The sequence below is a fragment of the Cyprinus carpio genome, chromosome B9, assembly GCF_018340385.1.
Source record: "Cyprinus carpio isolate SPL01 chromosome B9, ASM1834038v1, whole genome shotgun sequence".
Taxonomy (NCBI): domain Eukaryota; kingdom Metazoa; phylum Chordata; class Actinopteri; order Cypriniformes; family Cyprinidae; genus Cyprinus; species Cyprinus carpio.
In genome coordinates, this window is record NC_056605.1 from 19937774 (window position 1) to 19964399 (window position 26626).

Genomic DNA, 26626 nt, shown 5'->3' on the forward strand with positions numbered 1-26626 from the left:
TAATATTAGTCGATCCATTTAGTGCAGACAACTGTAAATGAATCCACGTTCAGTGCGATTTCTTGACCTGTCAGTTGAAAGCTTTCAGTTGAGTAGCTTACATTTTAGGTATAATGTAGATCACTTGATAGGTCTGTTTTGCTGTCCCACTTTATATTAATTAATCATTTAATACAATGCACTTATTGTGTACATACATGTTTTTACATTGTAATTATATTTTTTAAAAATACCTGCATGTAATTACATCTGTAATTTATTTCTGTAATTACATAGTTACACTGTTGACCAATCCCTTACACTTATCCCACCCTTAAACGTACCCATACCACCAAACCTGTCCCTAACCTTACCCGTATCCCACCTCAATAGCAGCAAAAGTGTTTTGCAATATAATATGAACCCATTAAGTACATTGTGCTTGTTTTTTGATGAAGGTACATAGCAGTTAAGGCCAATTAATATAAAATGGGTCCTGTTTTGCTGAACCAACAGCAAGTTTCAAATGTTTGTCTGTCATCATTCCTGGAACACCACTCAGCCAATCATCTTTGAGGATTTATAATGTTAATGACCTCCAAGGCCTTGAGTCTTCAAGCACAGAGGAACCCCGATGTGCAAGTTGCATTAGTGACCAAATTAATACACTAACAAACTAACAAATTAGTAGCCTAACTAACATAAAACATTAAATAGAATAATTATTTCATCCCAGTAACATTAAAAAATGGCACTAATAGTTCTAACACATTTATTTCCCTCGCATGTCTGGGATTTCAGAGGCATACTAAAACGTAATATTCGTTTTTTGTTGGTCAGACATAATTACTCACCCTCATTTGACATTCAGCACAGTTCATAAAGTAAAAAGGTATCAAAGACTCACCGGCCATGTGACTCTGTTCTTCATCTGCTCATCTTTGAGTCGGCGAGGAAGGAAATCGCACAGGCTTGATTGAACACAAGATAGACTTAATGTCATCTAATCAGAAAGACCATTATGTATTAGTGGAACCACCAAACAGAATTATCTGACAAGGGGCAGGCCACATTATCTAAATTAACATTTTGCAAGCATGAACATGCAAGGCCACAGTGGAAAATGAAAGGCTACAGGAGAGCGGCCTGCATTTAGACATTCGGGCAGTAATTATTAATTTATGCTTGTCTGTGGTCTTAATGAAAATGAAAGCCAGGAGAAGAGAACAGGGAAGGATAATGTGCCGTGAAATTGAGTTTCATTTGTTCGGGGGCCACCTTTTAACTTTTCCTTTCTTCCCAGGAAATGAAACCAACCAGAGTTCTTGTGTGTTTTTCCTCTGCGAACCCCCTCCCCCTGCACAGCTAACCAACACACATCTCTCCAGCACAGACACAGACAATCTCTTGACCTCTTCAGTATCTGTAAATATCCTGTCTACCTCTGTAATCTACTTTATAGAGCCCTGCTTCAATGACCATTATTTCTTCTTCAATAATGTTAGCACTTTGTGCTCTACCAACTGATGATACTGAGAACGCAACCTGTAACAGATTGCACACTGATACCACCATCAGTTGAAGGTTGAAGCACTGTGTTATGGATTATAAACTGTGTGTTTAATTTTGTTAATGGTTATGAAAATTAACATTCAAAAAATACAGCTTCCACTTGAACTTTTTTTAAGTTCCACCTCTTGCTTACTTTGTCAAGCTTTACAGAACACTGTGTAGGGAAAAAAAAAAACTACAGGAACTACAGGACTATTTTATATTCTAAAAATGTCTTTTTAAATTAAAAAAGCAAGCTGTATTGGGAAAATGACCAATGGCACCATCGCTGAGGTAGGATTGTACAGAAACATTGTTAAAAGGCAGGTATTAGCAAAGTGTCAGGGGAACAAAAAGGTTTAACTTATATTCTGTTATTCAGAAAATTATTTTGTGAAACCAAAAGTGATCTGCATAACTTCTAAAGACATTTTAATTACCAAAGAACCATGCATAGTAGTCAACTCAAGAAACGTAATTACAGGTTCTCAGTGCCGAGAAGGATCAGAGTTCAAATATACAGACGCGAGCACCAATGAGATTTGTGTCTATTACCTTGGTCTCCGCCTACTTTTCCTTATATGGTGCTAGCAGCGCACTAGCTGCACTGCATGTAAACAAACATTATCGCCTGTGCGCCAGATTTAAACGGGGGAATCGATCTTGTGTGGAAAAACAACTTAAACTTGGGCCTATTTTTCAAACAAAGAAATCAATTAGTTTCACTAAACACTCATTAACGATAAAGAATCAAATTGACTACTTTTATAGTTGTTTGATGCTCCTTTCAGATCTTGACAGTTTACAATCGCCATCCTCTCATCCCTCATTCTTGTGTTTTGCTAATGAAAACGTCAAACAAACCTTTCATGTCGCTCCAGTCAAAGTAGTATCACTCTTTATTTATTCATTTATTTTAGGATTGTATAATAATGTTTTATGTATTTTGCTTTGTAACGCAATATATACCAAAAATATAACAATGTCCTACTTAATAGCATAGCAGTTTTTTAAATTTCCAAACTTGCAACAGAACTGACAAGTTGGGGAATGTTAAAAAATGGTAGGCTCATGTTTTATTAAATACATTTAGTACTAAATATATTTATAAATGTAGATAAATGTAAATTTCATTATTCAATATTTTAAAGATAGACTATGGGGCAAAGGAGGCACAAGTGTTTTGGGGGATGTTGAGAAAATTGCCACAAAGTTATAAATGTCATAGAAGAACCTTTATCTATATACGTAGGCAGATTAGATAACAAATGCCATGTTATTAATGTTAAAAGGGTTTCAACAGGCATGTTTATTCTGATCTGATCTACTGGAAACAAGTGAAAATTTTGTGCCAATGAGATTTGTACGTTGGCATGTGAACAGAGAGCAAAGCCGCCATCAAGTGCCTTGATCCAGAGATTTTTCTTCATTTTGTCCATTTGTCAAAAGGAAGGCTTGGATGCATGAGAACAACAGGCAAACCCTCTGAACATACAGCCATGCAGACACACAGAAACACATACAGAAGCTATTAACCCTCCTCCAGCTCATCAACTTTGCTTTGCAATCTTCCCTCAGAACCATTAGAATACCCTGAAGAAATGACTTTCCAATTAAAGGGGATCTAGGAGAAGACAGCCTTTTTATCTCTGACTCCAGGAGTTCTTTATTCCAATCATTTAAATTGGAATTGATTTTTCAATTTAGCCACTGACTGCTCTGGACATGCAGCAGAGGGGGCCAAATAGAGCTGCGTTCTGAAATATTTGTCCCTCATAAAGTCACGGTGGCCTCGAACGCATTAATGTGTTTTGCACGCCTCTGCCGCAGACAACAGATTTTTAGCTCAGCATGCTGATGGAGAGAAAGCCCATCAAGAGTGGCCACCTCCCTCACGCTGCAGAGCACTGGACTGGTGCCTGTGGGTTTTTTTTTTTTTTTTTTTTCTGGCAGAGTATGATTGGGTTTATTTTTCTTGTAAGGCAAAGGCAACTGTAATGTAGTTCACATATAAATAGTCTGATTTAATTGATAAGAAGTGATGCACTGATCAGGATTTTGATGTCGATCAGAGGGGTTGAAACCTTGAGGGTGGTGGTGCAGGCCTGTCCCTTACTTACAGACATGTCTGTTAATAAAATATGTATTTTACATCTGTTGGCTCACATTAAAGGCACATTTGTGACATATCTGGTTTAAATTCTCTAGCAACATGTTTTCTCCACTCATAGTTCAAACCCCAAAATTGTAATAGTTTTGTTTCACAGTGCCACCTACTTAAAATGAACACTTTAGGAATAATATCTTAAGCAAAATGATTAGCCCCTACTTTTTGACAAATCATTTAGAACTACTAAATAAAATATTAAAATCGATTAATATTCGTGAGCCAGGTTGATATAGTTTATAATGTGGACCTGATAATATTTCATCTCTAGTTTACCTAGTTCACATTAAAATAAATAAAGGGGTGGGGGGGGAATTGTTGATAAAAAAGGCTTATAATGATTTAATGCATCTTCTAATTGTATCCTATATGTTCAGTTGTTGTGTTTTGCCATCTTAGGTGATATAAGCTACTACAAATTTGATCTCAGGCTTAATTTGTTCACAGTATAAAGCACATGAGAATCTGGCTGAGATGATGCATACAATATCTAAACAATGCCACAGCCCATGAAATCACTCAAGTGCATTGATGTTAGGGGCATTTCTAGCAACATTTTACTGAAGTGCAGAGTTTTTTTTGTTTATGTATTTACATAGAATTTGTATCTGGCACACATCCTTTTGAATAAACCAAATGCAAATGTAAAATATGAGAGAATATACAGTATTTGCATTTGCACATCATTGGAGTATTTGTACTTATATGTGAGATCTTAAAATCCTTGCAGTAAAAGTGAATCAATCTGAACTTAATGGTGCAAAAAAAAAAGTCAGACTGGCCAAACTTGTGTGTTTAATAGGCCTCAGCTACTGTGTAGTCCAGCCTCTAACAAGGCACTGTAAATTTCCCCAGCTTCAGCCTGGGCGGAAACAGTTGTCTTCTTCAATTACAATTGGAATCAGATGTGCTTGTGTTTTCCAGCCAGGCCTGTGAAGTCCTCAACAGCTCTGGCAGCTGCCTTTTAATGAGCATTTATTGTTTCGCTGGCCATGGATACCACTTTTATAGGGTCAGGTTCAGAGGCAGAATGATTTTCTTCGCACTGTTTTACAGAAGCGTTTAGAGAGGTTTTCGTGGACTGATGGTTCACTCTCGGCTTCTGACAGCTGCGTTGGCTTGTTTGGCTCTCTCCCCTATTTCTTTTTCTCTTTCCTGAGTTGTTTAATATAGTTGTGTCACAGGAATACGGAGGAGAAGATTAATGGATGCAAAGGATCGGTGGCAGTTGCGGGGAGATGCAGGACAGAGCAGGCCAGCAGCCATCTGTTCTCTTTACCTTTATGGCTCTCTTAATGGAGGACAGGAGACAAAAGCATCTCTGCCATCAGGCAGACGATGAGCATTTCTGTAACGCCACTGTAAACTAATTGTCAGTTCTTTTGACGATGTGCAAGCCAGCCGCAGACACGTACACATACACACACACAGAGTTTCTCCCAAATGTCTTTTTACCTCTCAATCAAGCGTGGTTGGGAACAGTCCAAAACAGTTGCAGCACGTTTAGAGGGACAACGCTATGAGAGAAAAGTGATTAAAAGATCCTCTTGAGGCAAAACAGATCATTCACAGAGACAGGATGGCGTGTAATCAAATTAAGATGAAAATATAGAGATGGCCCTTTGGTCTTTTGAAACAAAACAGAGATGTTCTCAGAACTTCATCAAGTGTTGGCCCATGCTCAAATGCAAATGTGGTCTGGCACTGCTTTCTTCTGAACGTCATAATCAGACTTCAGAAGACCATATATGGCCTTCAAGTAGAGTCAGAAATATTGTAATTATGATTAAAAATGAACTATTTTTAAAATTCTTTGCCATGCTTAATAATCATTTAGGCTGTGTAAAAGTGATGCAGATGTTCTGCTTGTTCGTTTTTCTTATTTGATAGTGATTTAATAGTCCAAATATTATAATATGTGACTGTCATCTTAAAGGGGTCATATGATGCTGCTAAAAAGAACATTATTTTGTGTATTTGGTGCAATGCAATGTGTTTATGCGGTTTAAGGAAAAAAAAAAACCACATTATTTTCCATTTAATGTACATTATTGTTTCTCCTATATGCCCGCCTTCTGAAACACGTCGATTTTTACAAAGCTTATCGGTCTGAAAAGCAAGAAGTGGCCAGCTATCCAGTGCGTTGTGATTAGCCGAATGCCTCAAGCGTGTGACGGAAATGTTACGCCCCTTAACATACTATGCCGTCTCCCAGGCCATCAGCAGCATGAGACTTATGGCTGATTTATACTTCTGCATCTGACCTACGCCGTAGCCTACACATAGACGCACACCCTATGCCGCAGCCTACGCCGTAGCCTGATGTGCACCTCTCCAAAAATCTAACAGCACGTCAATTCTACGCGGGCCGCAAGAGCTGTAATTGGTCTGCTAGAACCCCTTCCTCTGTATGTACTTGAGTTTGGTGTGTGTTTATAATGTGCATTTTAATATATTTTAATGTTACATTTTCTTATATAAAATAAAACAAAGCAAAGAACAAGTGTCTTATTTATTATACTACATAGCATTATACATCAGTAGTTGTCCGCGACAAACAATGTTGATCTGTCGTGGTACAAGTCCTTGTGGAGATTGAAAGACAATTGCGGACAATGACACAGAAGTATGAATGAAAACTGACACATAGCCTACGGCGTAAAGGCTGTGGCGTAGGTCCGATGCAGAAGTATAAATCAGCCTTCAATCTGCTCGTGCACATCCCATCATCGCTTTCTTGTAGCAGTTCAGTCAATGTACTGTTAGGAGTAACTGAATAACTCGGGATAATTGTTTATTTCGTGTCAGAGGGAGTGTAAGGCACGTTTATAAACTGAATACGCTATTTGTGGAATAGTGCGTACTGGAGACGTGAACAGTTTCAAACGATTCAGATAGATTTGGTGAACTGGTTCGACCGGTTCACTAAGAAGATCCGGTTAAATAGAAATATTAGTTCGCGATCCGGACATCACTAGATGAGACTAAACAAATAAAATCCATTACAAACGAGGCATTTGCTGCATCCAGTGGGGACATAATTACTGATTATAATGACTTATAGTGTCTTTTTACGCGTTGTGTTGCATATCGCGCTGCGTAAACATAGAACCATGTCTGCTTTGTGTTAACATTTGGGTAGCATTATGCTAATTTTCCCACATAGTGACGTAGAGATGTTGGGGCGTGGTAGAACGAGCCATTTGGTGGGGGGGGGGGGGGGGGGGGTTGACCCTGAACTTTTATAAAGAATATCTCTTTGGATTTGAGACCTTAGTCTTTGCAACTTTACATATCTTCTTTATGCACCAAGAGCTTGAAACACTCCAAAGAGAAAGGACAAATTTAAATTGCATCTTATGACCCCTTTAATTACTTTTTATCAGATATTCTTTGTCTGAAATTGTTTGCAAAGTCTTTACACATTTACACACTTTTCTGTTTTGTAAATTAGTTTAATTTGTCCCATGCCAGTATGTTATATTAGTATCTATTTCAGGTAATGCTTCCCTTGATGCCACATAAAAACAGAACGATCTGCTGTTGGTCACTCTGAATATCAGTTAGACAGTTTCTTCTTGGCAAGATTAAGCTGCAGTGAAGTCTAGACTTGATGTTATTAGTTGAAAGTCTGGCTTTGTGACTGACCTAAAAGACTTATTTCTGATATTTAAGGAAAATAAAGGCCTCTTAGTTTCACATGGGCTTATTCTGATCGCACAAACCCGTCTTATGTTAAACAACAACCTCGCTTTTCTCTGGCGGTGTCGACATCTGTAAAGCAAAATGAAGTTTCCTCTCTGAGTATCAATCTTGTAATTGAGCTCTCGGAGGCCGCTACGTGACGTGCACACACAAGAACCCTTCCCGCTGTCAGATCCCTACACGCGGCTGCCCTGCGCTGTCACACTGAAGTGGTCTCCTTTTCTCTCCTCTCTCTCTCACAATCATTCTTCTGTCTATGGCTCCCTGGGCCCTGCAGTGGGAGTCCGCCTGCGCACTAAACGCGTCAGGTTTCAATTATTTTGAATACCAAAAACCTTCCCATAATGAGGCATGACACAGACATGTAGTTGAATTTTAAATTGGATTTAATTGTTTTCTTAGTTGTAACTTCAGTCGGATAACAGAGACAGAGGGGGATGAATTGAAAGAGGGAACGAATAGCAAGAAGTGGGTGGGAGAAAGATGAATTCAGCGAGCTAGGGAGATGGACAGAAAAAGACAGGGTGAAGTCTCTGATCTGTTTCTTAACACAAATCTCTCTTTGTAAGCTCTAGCTAGGGCCATGTTTGGAATTACAACTTTCATGTCTCTTATCCCTGTTGTAATTCCGCCTCGTGTGTTCCGCTGGTGAGATACGGAGGATCATGGGGAAGTATACAGTAAGTGAGACTGAATTAAATATTTAAAAAAAAATAAATAAATAAAATTCACTCTACAGCGCTACAATTAAACTAGGGTGCCGTGCTTGCGCGTGCGACACTCGATCCCCGCTGAACGCTGTCAGGAACATGCTACTTTACAGACTTAAAATAAATCTTGTCCTAATCTATTGAAAAACCTGACAAGTGGAGCCCAAGGTTTCAAGGCACTTAGCTGAGTAGTGTAGAAAAAGGACTGTACATTATTTATGCCCTCTAATGGTGCTGCTATTCTCTGCGTGTGAATCAGCAACGGGCTCGTCCGCTAAAGGAGCTGCCGCTGTAATCAAAGCCATATGTTTTCCTCACCTCTCCTCCTCTCACTGACTGGTCAATGGACCTGTCTTTGCATCAAGCACATTCTTTCAGGGAGATCACGCCTTATAGATATAGATTAAAGAGTGCAAGGTCTTTCTCCCCACTTCTGACCAGATAAGATCTTAATGCATAAACCAGTAAGGGGAAAATACAGGCACCGCTGGGAACCGCATGAGGCGTTTTCTGAGATTTCTCTGGCTGTATGAAGGGCACCGTCCAATCGTTTTCAAATACCATTATCCACCTCAGTTTATTAGGCCAATATGCCACTTTTGGCATGGTTTTGGAGAAGATTTTTCTCAGCTTGGGCTTGCCTGGAATTTCCAGACCTGATTCTTGAAAGCTTTACCACATTGTGCAAAAATTAGATGATGCTGCATAAGTGCTTATTGGACTAGTCTGCAATGGCAAATATTTCTTTTTGTCGACATTGTGCATGAAAGGAAACATGGTTGTTTTGGAAGTAAGTGGTATAATGGGACTAACAATGGGTTTATGATGATTTGTTTTTATTATTATAGAATATTGATTGACAGATTTTAGGAAAATGGTAAAGAAAAATGAAAGGGGTCATATGACGATGCTAAAAATAACATTATTTTGTGTATTTGGTGTAATGCAATGTGTTTACGTGGTTTAAAGATACAATGTATAATATTTACAACAATCTATTTACAGAAATGCAATATAATATACATAACTATGTTTTCAGAGGTGTATAAAGACCTTTCTTAATGTACCGTTATGTTTTTATTACCTTGGATTGAACAGTTTCTATCTACATACACCGCGGGTCCCCTTACATGGAAGTCCCCATCTTGTTTCTACAGTAGCCCTAAAATGGACAAACTGCTCTACAGAGCGCGTTTCATCACTTTGTTGTTCTTGCAAATAAAACACTGACACAATGATGAACAAGTACATTAACATTCGCAATAACATTGATTTATCGAATAATTAGGTTAATATAATTCCTTGATTTACCTTTGTAAAGAAATCTTATTGCTCTCTGCTGTCTTTACCAACGACATCTTTACCTGCGTCGGACTCCGTAGCTTCTCTAAAGGGAGGGGTGAGCGGGGGACTGAGCCGTTTGTTGGAATTCGCAACTTCACCGCTAGATGCCGCTAAAAATTACACACGGCACCTTTAAGGTTAAAAAAAACCACATTATTATCATACTGTACACTGTTGCTCCTCTCTGCCCCACCTTTCTGAAACGCGTCAATTTTTACAAAGATCATCGTTCTGAAAACCTCTGACTGGCCAGCTATCCAGTGTGTTGTGATTGACCGAACACCTCAAGTGTGTGACGTAAATGTTACGCCCCTTACCAAATTTAGAAACACACAGCTTTTATAAACAATATGTCTTTGGGTTTGAAACTTTAGTCTTTACAACTTTACAGATCTTATATGCACAAACAGCTTATAACACTCCAAAGACAAAGGAAAACCTCATCATATGACCCATTTAAAAATTATATTGAAAAGGCATTTGATACCTCTAAAAGTAGGTGAGGTATTTTGTCCAAATACTTTTGATATAGCAATACACTTTTGAGTAACATTTAAGTTGAATAATAAAATGAAAATGTATTTTCTATATACATGCTATTCAACTTATGGTAAACAATTCAGCCATACATGTTTCATATGTTTCATATGTTTTTTTTTTTCATTTATTTTACTTTTGATTGATGTTCCTGTAAACCCCACCCCTTTCTTACAGTCAACTGCAAGTTTAAACACCTGCCTCCAAGTCTCCACCCTACATTTTTTTCTTTTGGTAGTGTGTTTCATGGATGCACATCACAATATGAAAGGAAAGATCTGACGCTGTTTTTACATTTGTAGTCACATGAACTGTAGCCTACTTCAGTCTTTAGGCTGCACATTAGTACTTCTATCATTATGAACTTCTGTGCAAACAAATCTAAGACGTCTGATGAAATCGTGTCTATTTTTAAGCTATATTTATGGGCTTTATGCCTTAATTAGGACAGGACAGTAGGGGGTAGACAGGAACGCATTTGATGGAGAGAGGGGGGCAGGATCAGGAAAGAACTTTGAGATGGGAATCAAACTCAGGTTGCCGTGAGCACAGTTGCGCTATATGTCGGTGCACTAACCCCAAGGCTATCAGCGCCAACAAAATGATGTCTATTTTTAAATCTTGAAGAGCTCAGTGATGATATTTTTAACGTGGATGCCATCTGAGATGTCTAGTAGTACATATCTAGAGTTCAAACACACGTCCTAAGACATGCTCACTGTAAAGCCATTCACATGAATCACATTCCCCTCGAGTGGACTGAGGAAGCCAGTCAGACACTACCGGTTCTATAGTCATGTTTTTTATATGATTTGTGAATTTGGCTCTGGTATAAGTGCTCGTGAACACTAGAATCCCATTATAATTCCCATATCACAATATAAAACTGCAACAGCTGAGGCATAAAAACAACACCGTACCAACTCCATTGAAGTCACCGGAGACTCCGCAGAGCAATATTGCACCAAACAGATACCGTGGGCCCACTCTGATCATCACTTGATAGTGTGCTGACAAGCAAACTCTATTAAGCTGTCTTCAAATATGCAAAATGATATGATTTTACAATGATTACATATTCACTTCCCAGCTGGCTGGCTCTGTGCAACTCCATTTGTCATTGACTATTGTGTCCAATTATATGATTAGCTCCAAACACTCCGCCACTTGGAGAGCTCTCGTGTGTTCCAGTGCACTGACTGATTCACAAACAAAGTCATTACAACATGTATTCACACATATCAAATAACAAACAGATGGCCATTGTGCGCCGGCTGATTTGTTTGTAACATGAGCTGCAGAAAAAAGGTAGTTTTTTGCTGGGCTTTGTTTAAGCACCGACTGTTTTATTCCCAGAGAGAGACATCTGGCTGCCGAGGCGGCTAAATCAACTCAAATGAAAGACAATCTTGTTTCCATTAATTTTTCCTGTGGCAAAAGCACTTGTTATGAAGATTTGAAATTACTGAGAAAGCTTCCAGATAATTCATCATATGGGCAGGACAGAATACTGCAGTTGCTCACAGAGTGTCTGTCTCCATTAACTTGTTGTGATGTGTATCAGGTGGGGTGGCTGAAGTGTGTGTGTGTGTGTGTGTGTGTGTGTGTGTGTGTGTGTGTGTGTGTGTGTGTGTGTGTGTGTGTGTGTGCACTTGTACAGCTTTGTGAGGGCCGGTTTGAGTTTTAGATCATCTGAGTGAGTACAATCTTGTAAAGTAAGGACATTTTGGCCAGTCCTCACTTTCTGAGAGCCCTTTAAAAGCCTGTTTGAGGGTCAAAACTTGGTTTTATGGGTCATGTTATAATTGGGTAAAGGTTAGGTTTAGGGTAAGGGTTTGGGTGAGGCACTTAGTTCTGATGGGTAGGTTTAGAGTAAGGAGCTAGAGATTGCATTGTGTCAATATATGTCCTTACAGAGGTGTTTGTGTGTGTGTGTGTGTGTGTGTGTGTGTCTGTGTGTGTCTGTGTGTGTGTGTGTGTGTGTGTGTGTGTGTGTGTGGTGTGTGTGTGTGTGTGTGTGTGTGTGTGTGTGTGTGTGTGTGTGTGTGTGTGTGTGTGTGTGTGTGTGCATTTGCATGTGTGTGTTAACATTTACCATGCATGATTTACAGTAGTGTAGTACATGTAATTCTGTAGGATTGGGCAAATTCTCCTAAACATATTAAACTGAAACCTCATTTTGCTGAATGTATACAGTGGTGCCAAAAAGATTTTGGACATTTAAGTCACATTAAAAAGTCATAATTTCATTGCATTAGATGCAAAATATCAAACCAGGTGACATCTGTGAAGAAATGATGTTAGAGCTTTCCACTGAACTAATTTGTAGCAGAACTAACTGGTCTCAAGGGGATTTTTATGTATGTTGGTTCCCTTCAAGTTCACACAGGTGTCCTAGCAGAACAACCACAGGTGTAGTTATTCATATTAAAGACTGTTCAAAACAGAAGTTGTGGCTGAATTTACTTCAGTAGTGTGACACACTGCCAAGTGAAATGGAATAATTATCGGGAAAAAATAGACAGCGGGCTAGATTTTAGAAGGAATGTCACTGTACATTTTCAGATTTTGATTATAAATGATTATTAAAGATTCCAACAACATTTTTTACTGGGGAAAAGACTAGTGATGTGCGCTAACAAAGTAAATAGATCATTTTTGACTGCATGTGGACTTAAACATGCCGTATGAACATTCCACAAAGCTTGACAGTTTCCCAAACACACCTACTGCTCCTCCATCTGCAGCCGACTGAGTCTGAAGTTGCCTTGTTAGACTGCTTAAGAAAGCAGAGTGGTGAATCGAGTTCAGAAAAATCCACGTATTCAAAATGTTTGTTTTTATTCAAAATGTGTTTGTGTTTTTCTTCAAAATGTGTTTATGTTTTTCAATCAACGTGTTCAAAGGTAGTTAACCATAATTATAAGTTTCATTTAAATGTTCAAAAACATTCACATTCCATGGTAATGATGAGTTTCAGTTATAATAATATGTTTCATTTATATATTCAAAAAAATGTCTTATCCAACTTTGTGAAATATCTTTATACGTAACTTCTGTATCCACTAACTACATTTTAATGAGTTTTTATAACTGTGTAAACTCACCGTATTGCTTATGTAGGAAAGAAACTACTGTATGTACCATAAGTATTTCAAATATGTACCATAAGTATTTCTAACTGCGTAGTCAGTCAGCTGAGTCTGTTTCATACGAAGAAGTTAAACTGCAATTATATTTGTTTGTTCTTTTCTGCCAATATTTCCAAGAACTATAGAACTATCAGTAAGTATGATATTTTAGATCTCAAAAGAGGAAGAGGTCCAAAACCGAGACACAGACTAGATTGTTTTTGAAGGTCATGAGGTATTTTTAATTATAGTCCTTCTATGCTTTAGATGATGACTTCAGTTTTGAACAATTGTTTACTTTGAAATTACAGGGTATATAAGCAAGCCTTGTGCACTCTGCAGATGGACTCTTCTGAGACTCTCCTGAATCTCCTCTATCTTTCAACCTTTCACTTCTTCATTCTTTGGCTTCACTCGAAAACTCATAGACTCAGACTTAGAACTTTTACAGGTTTTTATTCAAATTCAATAAAAAATCAAAAAATACCTTTTTGATTCAGACAGAAAACATTTTTATCAATGTTTTTATTAATACTAGATTACTTCAATCCATCATAAATGGATTGTTATTAAAAATGTACTAACATTTGATTTGTATTTTTTATATCTGAAGATGGTTATTGTTAATAAGAGTTTTGTTTCCAAGTTATGATTTGTAGTTTCTGTTCTCTATATTCTTTTGAATAAATTTATATATTACTGCACCTCGACCGTCTGGCTTGGATTCGATTTTGCAAAGTAAAAGTATATGTCAATTTTAATTAAGCTTAATCGAGTAAAGTGCAGGGTATACATTAAGTGTATGGGTATTTGATGCATAACAGATTGATAGTTGTTTTTTTTTTTTTACAGCATTATTTTTTGTTTTAATATAAATTGATATGAATGTATAAGGTCTTATAACCAGTCACCATCATTTTTTTCTTCTTCGGTTTTTTATGTAAATTATCCTGCAATTTGGCATTTAAAACTAATTACAAATATTACATACAGTCTCTCCATAATTATTAGGTCACAAAAGCTGCAAAACATAAATACTTAGATCAGATATAGCCACAGGATGTCAACTTCCCAAAGAACAAATCAGTCCATCTGTCAGCAGTCACATATTTAATGGAAAGTTAAAGAAAACAGAGAAAATTGAAATATCATTTAAAACTATAAGCAGATATAATGCCACTTTCAAGTCATTTGTTAACGTTACATGACACCACCTGATGGTGATATTGAGATAAAGCACTGTGAGAGAGGCATAAATGTGCCCTGGTCAGTAGCGTCACCAGCTGGCGTTTTATATACTACAGGTCAAGTTTACTGTCATGTGCTGTACCAAAATCTTGATTCAGTTCGGTTGTAATTGTGATCAGCTTTTATTAAACAAAATGGTGCAGTGTGTGTGTGTGTGTGTGTGTGTGTGTGTGTGTGTGTGTGTGTGTGTGTGTGTGTGTGTGTGTGTGTGTGTGTGTGTGTGTGTGTAAAATGATTTGTTACGGTTATTTTATTTATTTATTTATTTTTTCAGTTTCATTAAATACCAAAATGATTAGAGATAAAGTGCTCTTACGTCATTGAATTACCTTTTCCCTTTGGGGGAAATTTAATGTGCATTACATCCCACACTGAAAGGTAGTATCTCGTTTTACACTTCTAAAAGGACCAAATATACATATGCACATCTTTTGAACTAACCTCTTCAAAGACATTCACTGTTTCTGAAGATCATACTTGGTATGACAAAAAAAAGCATGCTTAGCAAAAGACTAACATGTTCTGCACATATTGTACAAAGACTGCAAAGAAAGTTTTGCCATGCAAACTATTTCAAAGACCTTGCTGTGCTTATGTAAGCTTATGTAACAACACACTGTAAAACTGAAAGAAAAAAAAGTTGAGGTAATTTATAAAATAAATTTTTAAGTTAAGAAATTCAAAGTTTAAGTAAGATTGCACTTAACTTGAAATATTGGAGAAAGCCAACTATTAAAAACGATTAAAAATTAAAAATTGTAAGGTAATCTCAATTTAAATATGTTTAGTAGTGGAAACTTAATTTGCTATAACTAGCTAATTCAGTAAATGCTAACTTGTTAATTGGTAAAGCAATGCTTTAATTAGTATATTGCTGAATGAAGCAGTAAAGAACATTCATAAACCAAACTCATGCTCCACTCGTTGCCATGACGGTATTAACATAGCAAAACACTGAACACTACTAAATCTACCATAACATAATTTACCATTCACCCTCCATTTTCAGTTCATTAAAGAAACAAGTTCATTAAATTCAAAACAATGAAACCATTCAGATTACTTAATATATTATGTCGTTTCATGTACTCAGAAGAAAAAGAAAGTTTGAAATACTCATGCAATTGAATAAAAATTAATTTGTTAAAAGTAAATAGTTTGATTCATGTTTGCCCTACTCAAACACAAATTCATTATTTTGAGCGCTCGGGTTTAAAACAGCACACACACTTGCAACATGAAACACAACCACTGGAAAAAAAAAAGAGTTTGTTATATGGTGTGTTCACACATAAAGTTATTGTGCAGTGTGTGGTGATGCTTATCTGGCAGCAAACCTGATAAAAGTTTAACTTTATGCAAATGAGCAGTGATGCAATGTAGCAGCCAATGAAGACATTGGAGCACATGTGATCTGTCTCCTGAGTTGACTGCATATTAGCTGCAGAGCTGCTGTTACTGTCTAGTATAATCATTTGGCTTGATCCAAATGATTATTCCTCAGATCATGGCACTGGTCAGGTTGCTGAGTGAGCGAATGCTGTTGGTGTGAAGGCTCTTCCTGCGAACACTCCTCAGGTAGTTTCTATACAAGATCACACTGATCACACGGTCCTGAAACTGCTTCGACACAATGTAGAAGAGTATGATGTCCAGCACTGTGCTGGCATTCATCAGGAAGGTGGTGAAGGCCCCCCAGTTGTTGTAACCCCCCTCACTGCTGGCCAGCAGCATGGACACAAAACAAATGTGGAAAGGCACAAAGCACACCAGCACCTGAACGATCAGTGTGATGATGATCCGGATGGACTTCTGCTTGACTTTGGGCTTCAGTTTGGACGTGCGGCCATGGATGAGGTTGTCCACGATGATCATGTAACAGCCCACCATGATACACACCGGCACCAGGAAGAAGAAGACGATACGCGTGAAGTGGACGGGATTGTCTCGGCGCAAGTAGATGATGTCATGCATCTTGATGCAAGTGGTATAGTTTGTGTTGCGGTCAGGGTCTTCCTCCAGGAGAACAAGCGGAGCTGTGCTGCCGAGGGTCATGATCCAGACTCCGGCACAGGACAGCAAGGCTTTACGGACGCTTTTTAGTTCTCGAGTGTGTCGTGGCTGCACTATGGCCACGTATCGATCTGTGCTAATGAGGGCAAAGAGCCACAAGGCCAGGCATGGATAGAGCACCGTTATTGCGGCATTAATCCTGCAGAACACGTCTCCAAAGGGCCAGTAGTCTTGACTGTAGTAGACCATTCGAAAAGGCAGCAGTAAGATAAATACCAAGTCCACTAAAGCCACATTGATCATGTACACAGTGATGGAGTTCCGTCTTTTAGTGGTCAAGGCAAAGACCCAGAGTGCAGTCAGGTTGACCACTGTGCCTATGATGAAAATAATCCCATAAAACACTAGGCTTACAGTCCGGTACACTTGAGGGGCATGGCCTTCCATGATGTCTGGAGAAGATGTGTTATGATCCATGATGGTTTGCCTGATTTGACCATAAAAAAAGAAACCAATGTAAAACAGTAGTTTTTAAAAATTGTTTCAGAGTTGAAAATAAAGGAATAGAACTTAGTCAGGGTAGCACTATGTTTAATTTTTGACAGGAATGAAAATGAGGCTGTGAGAGATAGAAGTACAGCTTGTTTGATGTATTGTACCAATTGTTCAGCTGATGAAACATCTTTCTAAAGTAGGCAAAATGCCATAAACAGTTTTGAAAGTTTATACATTGCGTGCCATTGTAAAGACTGTAAGTCTAACCCTGACAGCTCATTTTCATCCCCATAAAATTCAGTATGGCCTCTACACTGAGTAAGGCCTATTCAAACTTATCTTACAGTTGTACAACTTTATTTCTAATTTATTTTGTAGTTTCTTGTAATTGTGACCTTGTGAATTGCAAATGTGATTTAATATCTCACTATGTGACTTTATATATTATTTTAATCACAATATTTTTTACTCAATTTATTTTACATATTTTTTACTTACACTAAATAGAATAGTAACATAAAACATATATAAGACTTCTTTACATTTAGGGAGATGTTTTAAAGCAATAGTTCATACAAGTACAAAAATATTTGTAATTTCAAATCTGTATGCCTTTCTTTTGTCAGTGTAGAACAAAAAAATAGTCTTAAAACCACATGTGGTCAGTACATGATGACAGAATTGTCATTTTGGGGGAACCATCCTTGTAAGACATGCCACTTTTTCTTTTTGAGGGTTAGTAAAAAATGTTAAGACATCAGGTTTTAAAAAAAGAGAAGTGAAAGACAATCCTTTTCAAATATGAGTGTTAAGGTACAAAAAAGAAAAAACTATCAAAATGTTGAATATCAGTCGTTATATCAATTCATCAGATAAAGGAAGACTGCTACTTTTACTACAATTCTTATTTATTGTTTTGACTTTTCTGAATCAGAAATCTGTGCAGCATTAATTTATATTCATCAACAGACATCCTGTACCTTAAATGACCAATCTACAAAAGTTTTTGAATATATACAGCTAATGAATGTTCTACTTAACTATTCAGCTTAAATAGAAAGAACATTTGGCCTACAACATAGTCTTCTGAAATTAATGGCTGTTTGTAACACTGATGAGTTTTCAATAGCCAAATTTTGTTCTAAAGGATAACAAAGTTAAAAATTTAAAGGTACCAACCTCAGAGATCCATGTTGTTGGCATCGTAACTGTTCTGAGGGCTGTACGGTTAATGACTATACTGTGCCCTCGCAGCCGAGCTTCGATCTAACAGAGGAAGTCATGAAGCAAGAGTCTTTATTTAGATTAGAATTTTTCTTTTGGTTTCTGTGAAGCCCCTTCATTTCCTGTAATGCATGTACTGGTGGAGAATATATCTCAATAGCAAACACTATGTCATATGCAGTTTGTGAGCAGTGGAGAAGTAAAGATGTGACAGGTTTGGGTGCTGGTTATTGATTGGGAAAATAGGGTTTGTCACACAGCATTAGCTCTCTTGGGAGCAGCACACAGCAGGTGGCAACAGAAGGCATCTGGTGTTGAAGAGTTTTAATTAAACACAGGATGCTGAGGTTGGTGGTGTATAAACAGGAAATGAGATCTTTGTAATGTAGGTTTGAGACAGCATCTCATCTTAAAATCACAGGACGAAAAGCTCTAGACCTGACCAGGCAGAACATTTTAGACAAACTCCCTTTTTCAAACTCCTTTGGATGAGGTCAACTGGCATCTGTCATCTGAAATCTTCTGTCACCATTTGCTTGCATTTATGTAATTAGGGGCCAAGCACCGAAGGTGCGATGGCAGCTATTGTATCTGTTGGAGCCCATATAACCTCTCTCCTTAAACTCATGAGCCCATGGCAGCCCATAGAACCGCTTGCGGGAAAGTTGGCAAGTGAAATTTGGCACACTGATATAGAGGACAGTCTCAACATTAACCACAGCAAATTTGAAGTTTCTAACTCAAACTCTCTAGCACCACCACTTGTCCAAAGTTTCACTCATGTTTATGCTATTAACTTTTGAACTGTAAGCCACAGAAGCAAAATTAGTTTTTTAGCTATTTTTAATTGTTCGTAAAACCTACTTTTTCGAACTCGTCCTAGACGGTTTGTCTGATTTTCACCAAAATTGGTTCAGATCATCTTCAGACCATGCTGGCAAAAAGTTATGAAATATAAGTTGATTAGTCAAACCATTCTCAAATAACATGTGAAAGAATTCTACAGAAAGCATGCAAAAATGGATGCGAGGCTATATCTCCACAACGGTTTTGCATATTGAGACCAAACTTGGTGTGTGTTATAACAGGCATGACCTGAGACTACCTGCAGTGTTTTGGCACTGTGTCACCTAGTGGTCATGAAAAAGGCATATTTTTGCATATAATTTCTGAATGGTTTGGCCAAAAATCACAAAACTGGTTTCTTTAGATTAGGTGTATCATGCCGAGTCGAATGATACCCAATTTTCCCATTTCAGCTAATTTGGATGTCGGCCATTTTGAATTTTGAAGTAAAAGTTGAATTTTTACGAACACATTGATGTATCATTACGAAACTTTGTATGGGTCATCAGCATGATGCCCTGAATGAGCCTGAGAAGTTTCGAGCCAGCGACACCTAGTGGTAAAATCAAATATTCACATGCTTATGGGTGTGGTGGACTTATTTTCACAGGAGTCACCTTTTTATACTCCTGAATCCTTGCCGAGTCCAGCAATACCAAACATGCCAGGTTTTGCCCTATGGTTTGTGTAACGTTGGATTGGATTTTTACGGTTTTTCATCCGTTTTGACTAAAATCATCCTAAAATGGCTTCAATTACTCATTTCTGCAGTTGGTCTGATACTTGCTTCTGGAGTGCTTGGCCCGTGATTGCTGTCCTCCGAGGAACACAGAAGAACATGTTTTTTCAAAAATATATTTTTTTTCCACAAAAATATTTTTGTGAGTAAATGTTGATGTTGACTTTTATTTATTTTATTTATTTATTTTATTTTATTTTATTTTTTTTGTATATTATTTACTTATTTTTTTTTTTTTTTTGGGGGGGGGGGGGTAACTATCCCATTAATTAGTAAATTTGGAGTGTCTATCTCAAAATCTCTAGTGCCACCACTTAAGTTTCACTCATGTTTATGCCAATAACTTTCGAACCATAAGCCACAGAAGGAAAATTATTTTTTCCTCTGAATCCTTGGCTCATACCAAGTCGAATGAACCAAAATGCTTATTATTGCTTATAACTTCTGAATGGTTTGGCACAAATTCACAAAACTCTCTTTAGAATTGGTGGAGTTTTTCATGTCAGCCATTTTGGGCGTCGGCCATTTTGAATTTTGTCAAAAAATGCAATACTTTATGAATGCTTTGACATATCATTATGAAACTCGGTATGCATCTTCGACACCATACCCTGATGGTACTCAAAAAGTTTGACCACCTTGTGATCAAAAGTTATAATGAAATTTCGAAAAAATGCTAATTTACATTAGCCTATTGTAATGAGACTACTGTTGATAGATTCCTTGGATCATGCCAGTAATATCGATACCAATTATGCCATAATTACCTGAATTTCCTGTCCGCCATTTTGAAATTATGTTGAAAACTTACTTTTTCAAACTCCTCCTAGACCGTTAGTCCGATTTTCACCAAATTTGACTTAGATCATCTTCAGACCAAGCTGGCAAAAGTTATGGATTTCGTGTCGATATACAAAATGGTTTTTGTTTAGTGCATCAACGAATTTGCTGGAAAGATGCCAAACTGCATCTGAGGCTGTATGTCTGCTAAGTTTTGACATATTTACACCAAACTTTGTAGGTGCCATTGTCACCTTACACTGACCACGCCACATCTATTTGGTAACAGTCCCACCTATTGGTCAACCATTTTTTCCAAAAATTTTCCAACCAAATTTCCAAAAATGCTAATAACTTTTGATTGCATTAGCTTAATTTTAATGAAACTGGTCTCAACATATTCCTTGGGACATGCTGATAACATACATACCAATTATGCCATAGTAAGCCAAACTTCCTGTCCGCCATTTTGATTTATGTTGAAAACCTACTTTTTCGAACTCCTCCTCAACCGTTGGTCCGATTTTCACCAAAATCGAGTCAGATCATCTTCAAACTGTGCTGACAAAAGTTATAGATTGCGTGTCAATAGATGAAACCATTTTTGTACAGCGCTGCTACAAATTTTAGACATGGTGCCAAAATGACTCTCAGGCTATATCTCTGAAAAGCTTTAATATAATGACACCAAACTTTGTGTATGCCATCACCTCACACAGAACACACCAAATTGATTTGATTACAGCGCCACCTGTTGGTCAGAAGTGATAAGCCATTAAATCAAATTACTAGAGGTTTTATTTATGATTTTTCAACCATTTCAGATACAATCATTCTAAAATTGCTTTTATTACTCGTTGCATTTGGTCGGATGCTTTATGTCATGCTTAGCTCCTCATTTTGCCTCTTAAGTGCTTGACCCCTTAATTGGTGCTTGCAGCTATATTTACTGTTGTTGTTGTTGTTCTGTGAATAACCTGTGGTAACAAAAACCACACGAGTGGAGTGTTCCAGCTACGCTACAACGGAAGTTTAATATTCTAATGTGTGAAAGAACGTACTTTAAAAACAGCAACACTAAAACACTGTAATATGTGTAGTACATTCATATTCTCCATCATTGTGTTCCACTGTGAACTGTTACCTCTAATATTCGTGCCAATGTGACATGACACCTACACTGTACATCGACTGATTCATTCACCCTCTTAAACACAGTCTGACATTTCCTCTGTTCAACAAACGCCCACATCAGGAAGTCTCTATAGTTTTAACTTACCCATATGTGGATTACTGACACACAAACATTGTTCTGTTTACAGATATGTAGTAGAAACCTGGGGATTTTTGTTTTTGGTAAAGAGAAATGAACTATAAAATGAGGAACGTCTGCATGGTCTTTGAGTGCACGTAGACATTTTTTTCAGTTCCTCCATATTAGAAAAAGAGGAAGAAAGGGAAGTCCTATAAACAACCATAACATAAATAATATACACTTATTTTCCAGTTACATACCCTCTTAAAAATAAAGGTTCTTAAAATGTTCTTCACAGCGATGCCATACACTCTTAAAAATAACAGTGCTTTAAAAGGTTCTTCAAACAATGCCTTAGAAGATTGGTTCCACCAAAGAACCATACAGTCATAGGTTCTTTAAAGAACCATCTTTTTCTTATCTTTTCGTAATCTGAAGAACCTTCTTTCGCCACAAAGAACCTTTTGTCAAACAGAAAGGTTCTTTAAATGTTAATGGTTCTTTATGGAACCATTTAGACAAAAAGATTCTTCTATGGCATCGTAAAGAACCTTTATTTTTGAGAGTGTAGCCTGTGCATCAATAGGCACAATTTTGAGCATCTTGAAGGAATGTAGTGGATGTATTAGATGGGTATAAGCAATCTGGCTTGTATTTTCTGGCTAAATTATGTAATCATTTAGCCATTAAATATTGCAAATATTAAATATTTTATATGAAGTTATGACGCACTCTTTCCATTGTAAGTATACTCGTATCACTTACAATACAAATTAATTTATACACTCTGAGCAATGTAAATAAGACTCCGAACATGCTTTATAAGCCAGTCACTTTTCCTCCAAAAGATTAATGAATGAGTCAGTGTTGTTTATATATGAATGATTTCATTACCAATGTCATACATAGCATTATAGATTCTAGAGAAGTGAATATAGTAGTTCTAGAGAAGGGACACCTGAATAATGACTTAATCTCATTGTTTGTGTAGACTTATATGGAAATATGAGATGAAGGCGATAAAGACAGACTTGAGAATCTGAAACTGAGACACTGTGATCTGAGCTGTCATACATAACATGTAATAATATGATGTTTTTTCATGGGTTTGTATGTTCCTGTAATACTAGGAGATAAAGGTAGATGGGTAAACAGATTATATTAATACAGTCATTATTAAACAGTGCCGCAATGTAAAATTACATAATATAAAACATAGTTTGTCTGGATACTGTATGAATATAACTTCCTAATGTGATAATAATAAAACTGTAGGATTTTCAAAAACAAAATATGGTATTACCATTAACTTCTATGAATGTTTAATATAATTATGTGTATCTTACTATCATAACCACAAGCTAGCTGAAGCTAAATAAAAATAAATAAATAAATAAATAAAAACATAATTTAAAAAAGAGAAAGAGAAATGTTTATTTCACTATATGTACTGTAGTGTTGCCTATAAAAAGTGAAAGGTATTATATAATTTAAAAGTTCACATACATCAACAAGCAGCATTGTAGGATTTTTAATTAGGCACCAAAACTTTACTGAAATGAAAATGCTACTGTTGTTTTTGTTTGTTTGTTTGTTTTGTCAGGCAGTGCTTGCAGTGAAGAATCAGTTGTTGTCAGACTTTCTTACTATTCCAGAGAGTGAATCTCTAGGCCTAAAGTGTAAAAGATTTTTCTATCAATGAAGGTTTAGACTGTGTCCGTTTTCCTGTAAAAAGGATCATTTCAAGGAGGTTTGAAGCAACACGGCAACTTCCATCCATTTTTGCAACGTTTATCTAACCACAACTCCCCCTGCATCTGCTGTTCTGCTTCTCTGGGGTCAGGGTCAAGTTGCCTCGTATTGGTCTTGAACTTTTTCCTGTTTTCGTCTGTGGTGTGACTGAAACATTTTTTCACTTCCCTTTAGAAGATGAACTATTTGGCCAGTTGTCATACTAATTATTTTGATGCAATTCAGAAACTATTTTTAGTCAACTAACCAATCACAATGAGTTTCCAGTAAACCTTTTACATACATTTAAATGCCTTCCTGAAGACCAGAAAAGTAAGAATTTTAATTCAATTTATGATAATAAGCAAATTAATCTCCCAACCTCTCTAAGCCATATTAGCACTCTGTTTTTTTTTTTTTTTGTATCATGAACTGATGGAGCACTATAATATGATATGATATGATATATCAATATAACCATGCACAAAGTTTCCAATGTGCAAGGGAAGAAGTGACATCTGTTGTGGTATTCATAATCTTCACTTTTGGCTTTGTGGCTCCCTCTTCTGGATATTTATTGTCATTGCACTGAATTCAAAATCTACCTGGCTTTAAGATCTTGGTCAAGACTAAAATGAAATTTTGAACCAGTCACTGTGACAGATTTTTTTTTTTTTTTTTTTTTTTTTGAGTATTCTAATCTGCTGAAAAAAATATAACATTTTTGAAGACTGGCAATAACTTTTTAAAGTCGGTTATATAAAAATGTAGATTCAGTTGAATCTGAAAAAATTAAGACTTATTACCAGTTGGCTAACTACTAGCTGTTCAGATACTGAGGTTGAGAGTCTAGGACCCGCAAACCAACTTTTGCTGTTTTTCTGAATTGGTAGAATGTTTTTCCATTTAAAAGAGAGCAACCAGCCAATAAAAAACACACATACTGTAAACACACACACACTCACGCACACAAAATGTCAGGGTACATTTTGTAACTCCTCCATTAGCCTGTATATGTTCAACTTGATTGTTGTAGAACGATTATCCTTTGGTCATACTAGCCACTGCAACTGAACCTTTGAGCTAAACGCAGGGTTGCCAACTCTCACGCATTTGGCGTGAGCTTCCAGGCGCTGTCTCGTGCTCTCACTCTGTCCATGTAAATTTCACGCCAAATTGTCAACCATGCTTGCGAAATGAAAGTCTCAGCTTTAAAATTTTAATTTTAGTATTAGTTTTAATACTAAATTCAAACAATAAATACAGTTTTGGCGCACTTAATGTGGCGTAAATGTAGCTCTTTAGTTAAAGCCAGAGCCATCAAAAAACAGAGTTGCGACGAGCTTTGATCTCGCTGGCGTCGCCACGCGGTCATGTGGTTCATGGAGCTCTCCAAACAAACCAGTAACTGACAATACATTTGAATGGATATACGACAGCTTCATTATACAGGTATTTGCAGCAATTTTTGGTAAACATTACATCATATTATGCATTGATTATTACGTCGTTGACATTTACTCTATCATTTAATTCTGGTGATGGAGAGGTAACATTAACATGGTTTTCTTAACCCTCGGGTATTGCTTATACTGTGACCGTACAGCTTAATCTTTTTTTTTTTTTTTTTTTTTTTTTAAGTTAAATAAGTTGTATATTTTAGTTCAATAATATTTATTTAATATTTTGAGAAGATGTTTTGGTACTAAATACTATTTGTATAATAATTATAGTCCATATTAGCCTAATGACTTAAAATATATTTTTTCTGAAATTTCTATTACTTATATTACAATTAGTGTAGTATTTAAGGTTAAAATAGAGAAAAGGATTTTAAATTCCAATGCAAATAGGCAAATTAGAGTCATTTTGTGGCCAGACAAAAAAAAAAAACATAATAATAATAATCTTTTTTATATGTAATGACATGGTTTACCCACTAGGTAAATGTATGGCTCTTTACTTAATATATCTAGAATCTTGCAGGTCATACCTGCCTACTTATTTTTAAGTTCTTCATTTGATTAAATATTTAGACAAGATTAAACACTAGATTTTTAAATGAGAAATTAAAAAAAAGTTATTAACTTACATATTTTTTTTTAATGATACTCGCATAATTACACACAATGGATGCAAGCAAATACTGAATATAAGTTTAAAATGGTGCTAAAAAGGCATTCAACAGCATTCAACAAAATATTTTTATCCCTTATATGTACAGTATACACATGAATTGATATTGAATCAACATCCAAATCACCCCCTGTTAAAAAACAGTGGTTTTTACCCTGTGCACCCCCAGTGGACCACAGAGATACTGTTGCTTTAGCAGGTACTTTTGTCTGTAAATAATTATTACAGTTTATTGCATTTACATGGACCCTAGTAATCTGTTTGTATGTCGGACTAGTAGCACGGTTGGAATAAAAAATTCACAATTAACATGTAAATCTGATCACTTTATTTAACATTCATTTAAACACTGTGTTCAAATTCATCAGTCGGAATTATTTCATTCTTTCCCAATTGTAAACAAAGGTGTCCATGTAAACATATCTAGTTGTTGGTCAAAATTAAATAACATCTTTTAAATACTAATTTATCCATCTTGATCATATAGCTCCAAATTTGACATAATAAGTTCAGGCAAAGCTGTATGCTTTGGAAGCTCATCCGGCTGATTTAAATACATGATGTTGTCAGTGTGCTTGTCAGGTTTATTATCCTGATACACTATTAATGCTGCATAAGAAACCATTGAGATAAAAGTGTGACTCTTTCCAGTAAGACAGCTCACTTAAGGGGGTTTTGGTCATGATCGTTCTTGCTCACGTATTTGCACTGTGCTAGCCAACATTATAATACTACGTGCTTGTGCTGTACCATTTTGATGGCAGATAAAATCACCAACCATCTAAAGTCAGAGACTTCAGTCAAAATAAAAAGACTAATTCATTGACACATCTCAGTTTTGGAATTAATAAGGATCAAAAGTGTAACTTTTTCTTATGACTGGAATCAGAAGATTTGAGTCATTGGTCTAAACTAAAATCACCACGAGGACCATTTCTTGGTACGAGACTGCACACACACACATATATACACACACCCAAGAAGTGGCAAAAATTTATGTCTGATAGAGGTTTTAGAAGTGTATCTCCACAAATA

At 36.6% G+C, this 26626-nt stretch overlaps 1 protein-coding gene across 1 annotated transcript; it reads right to left on the reverse strand.

The window, feature by feature from the left end:
- Positions 1–14217: 14217 nt before the first annotated feature.
- Positions 14218–18435, reverse strand: LOC109096002 (N-arachidonyl glycine receptor-like). The gene is made up of 2 exons (XM_019109671.2): positions 18060–18435; positions 14218–16872 (listed from the first exon to the last, which is right to left on the reverse strand). Exon 2 carries the CDS (start codon positions 16860–16862, stop codon positions 15873–15875), a length of 990 nt encoding a protein of 329 aa, XP_018965216.1. The 5' UTR covers positions 16863–16872; positions 18060–18435; the 3' UTR covers positions 14218–15872.
- Between the last annotated feature and the right edge of the window lie 8191 nt (positions 18436–26626).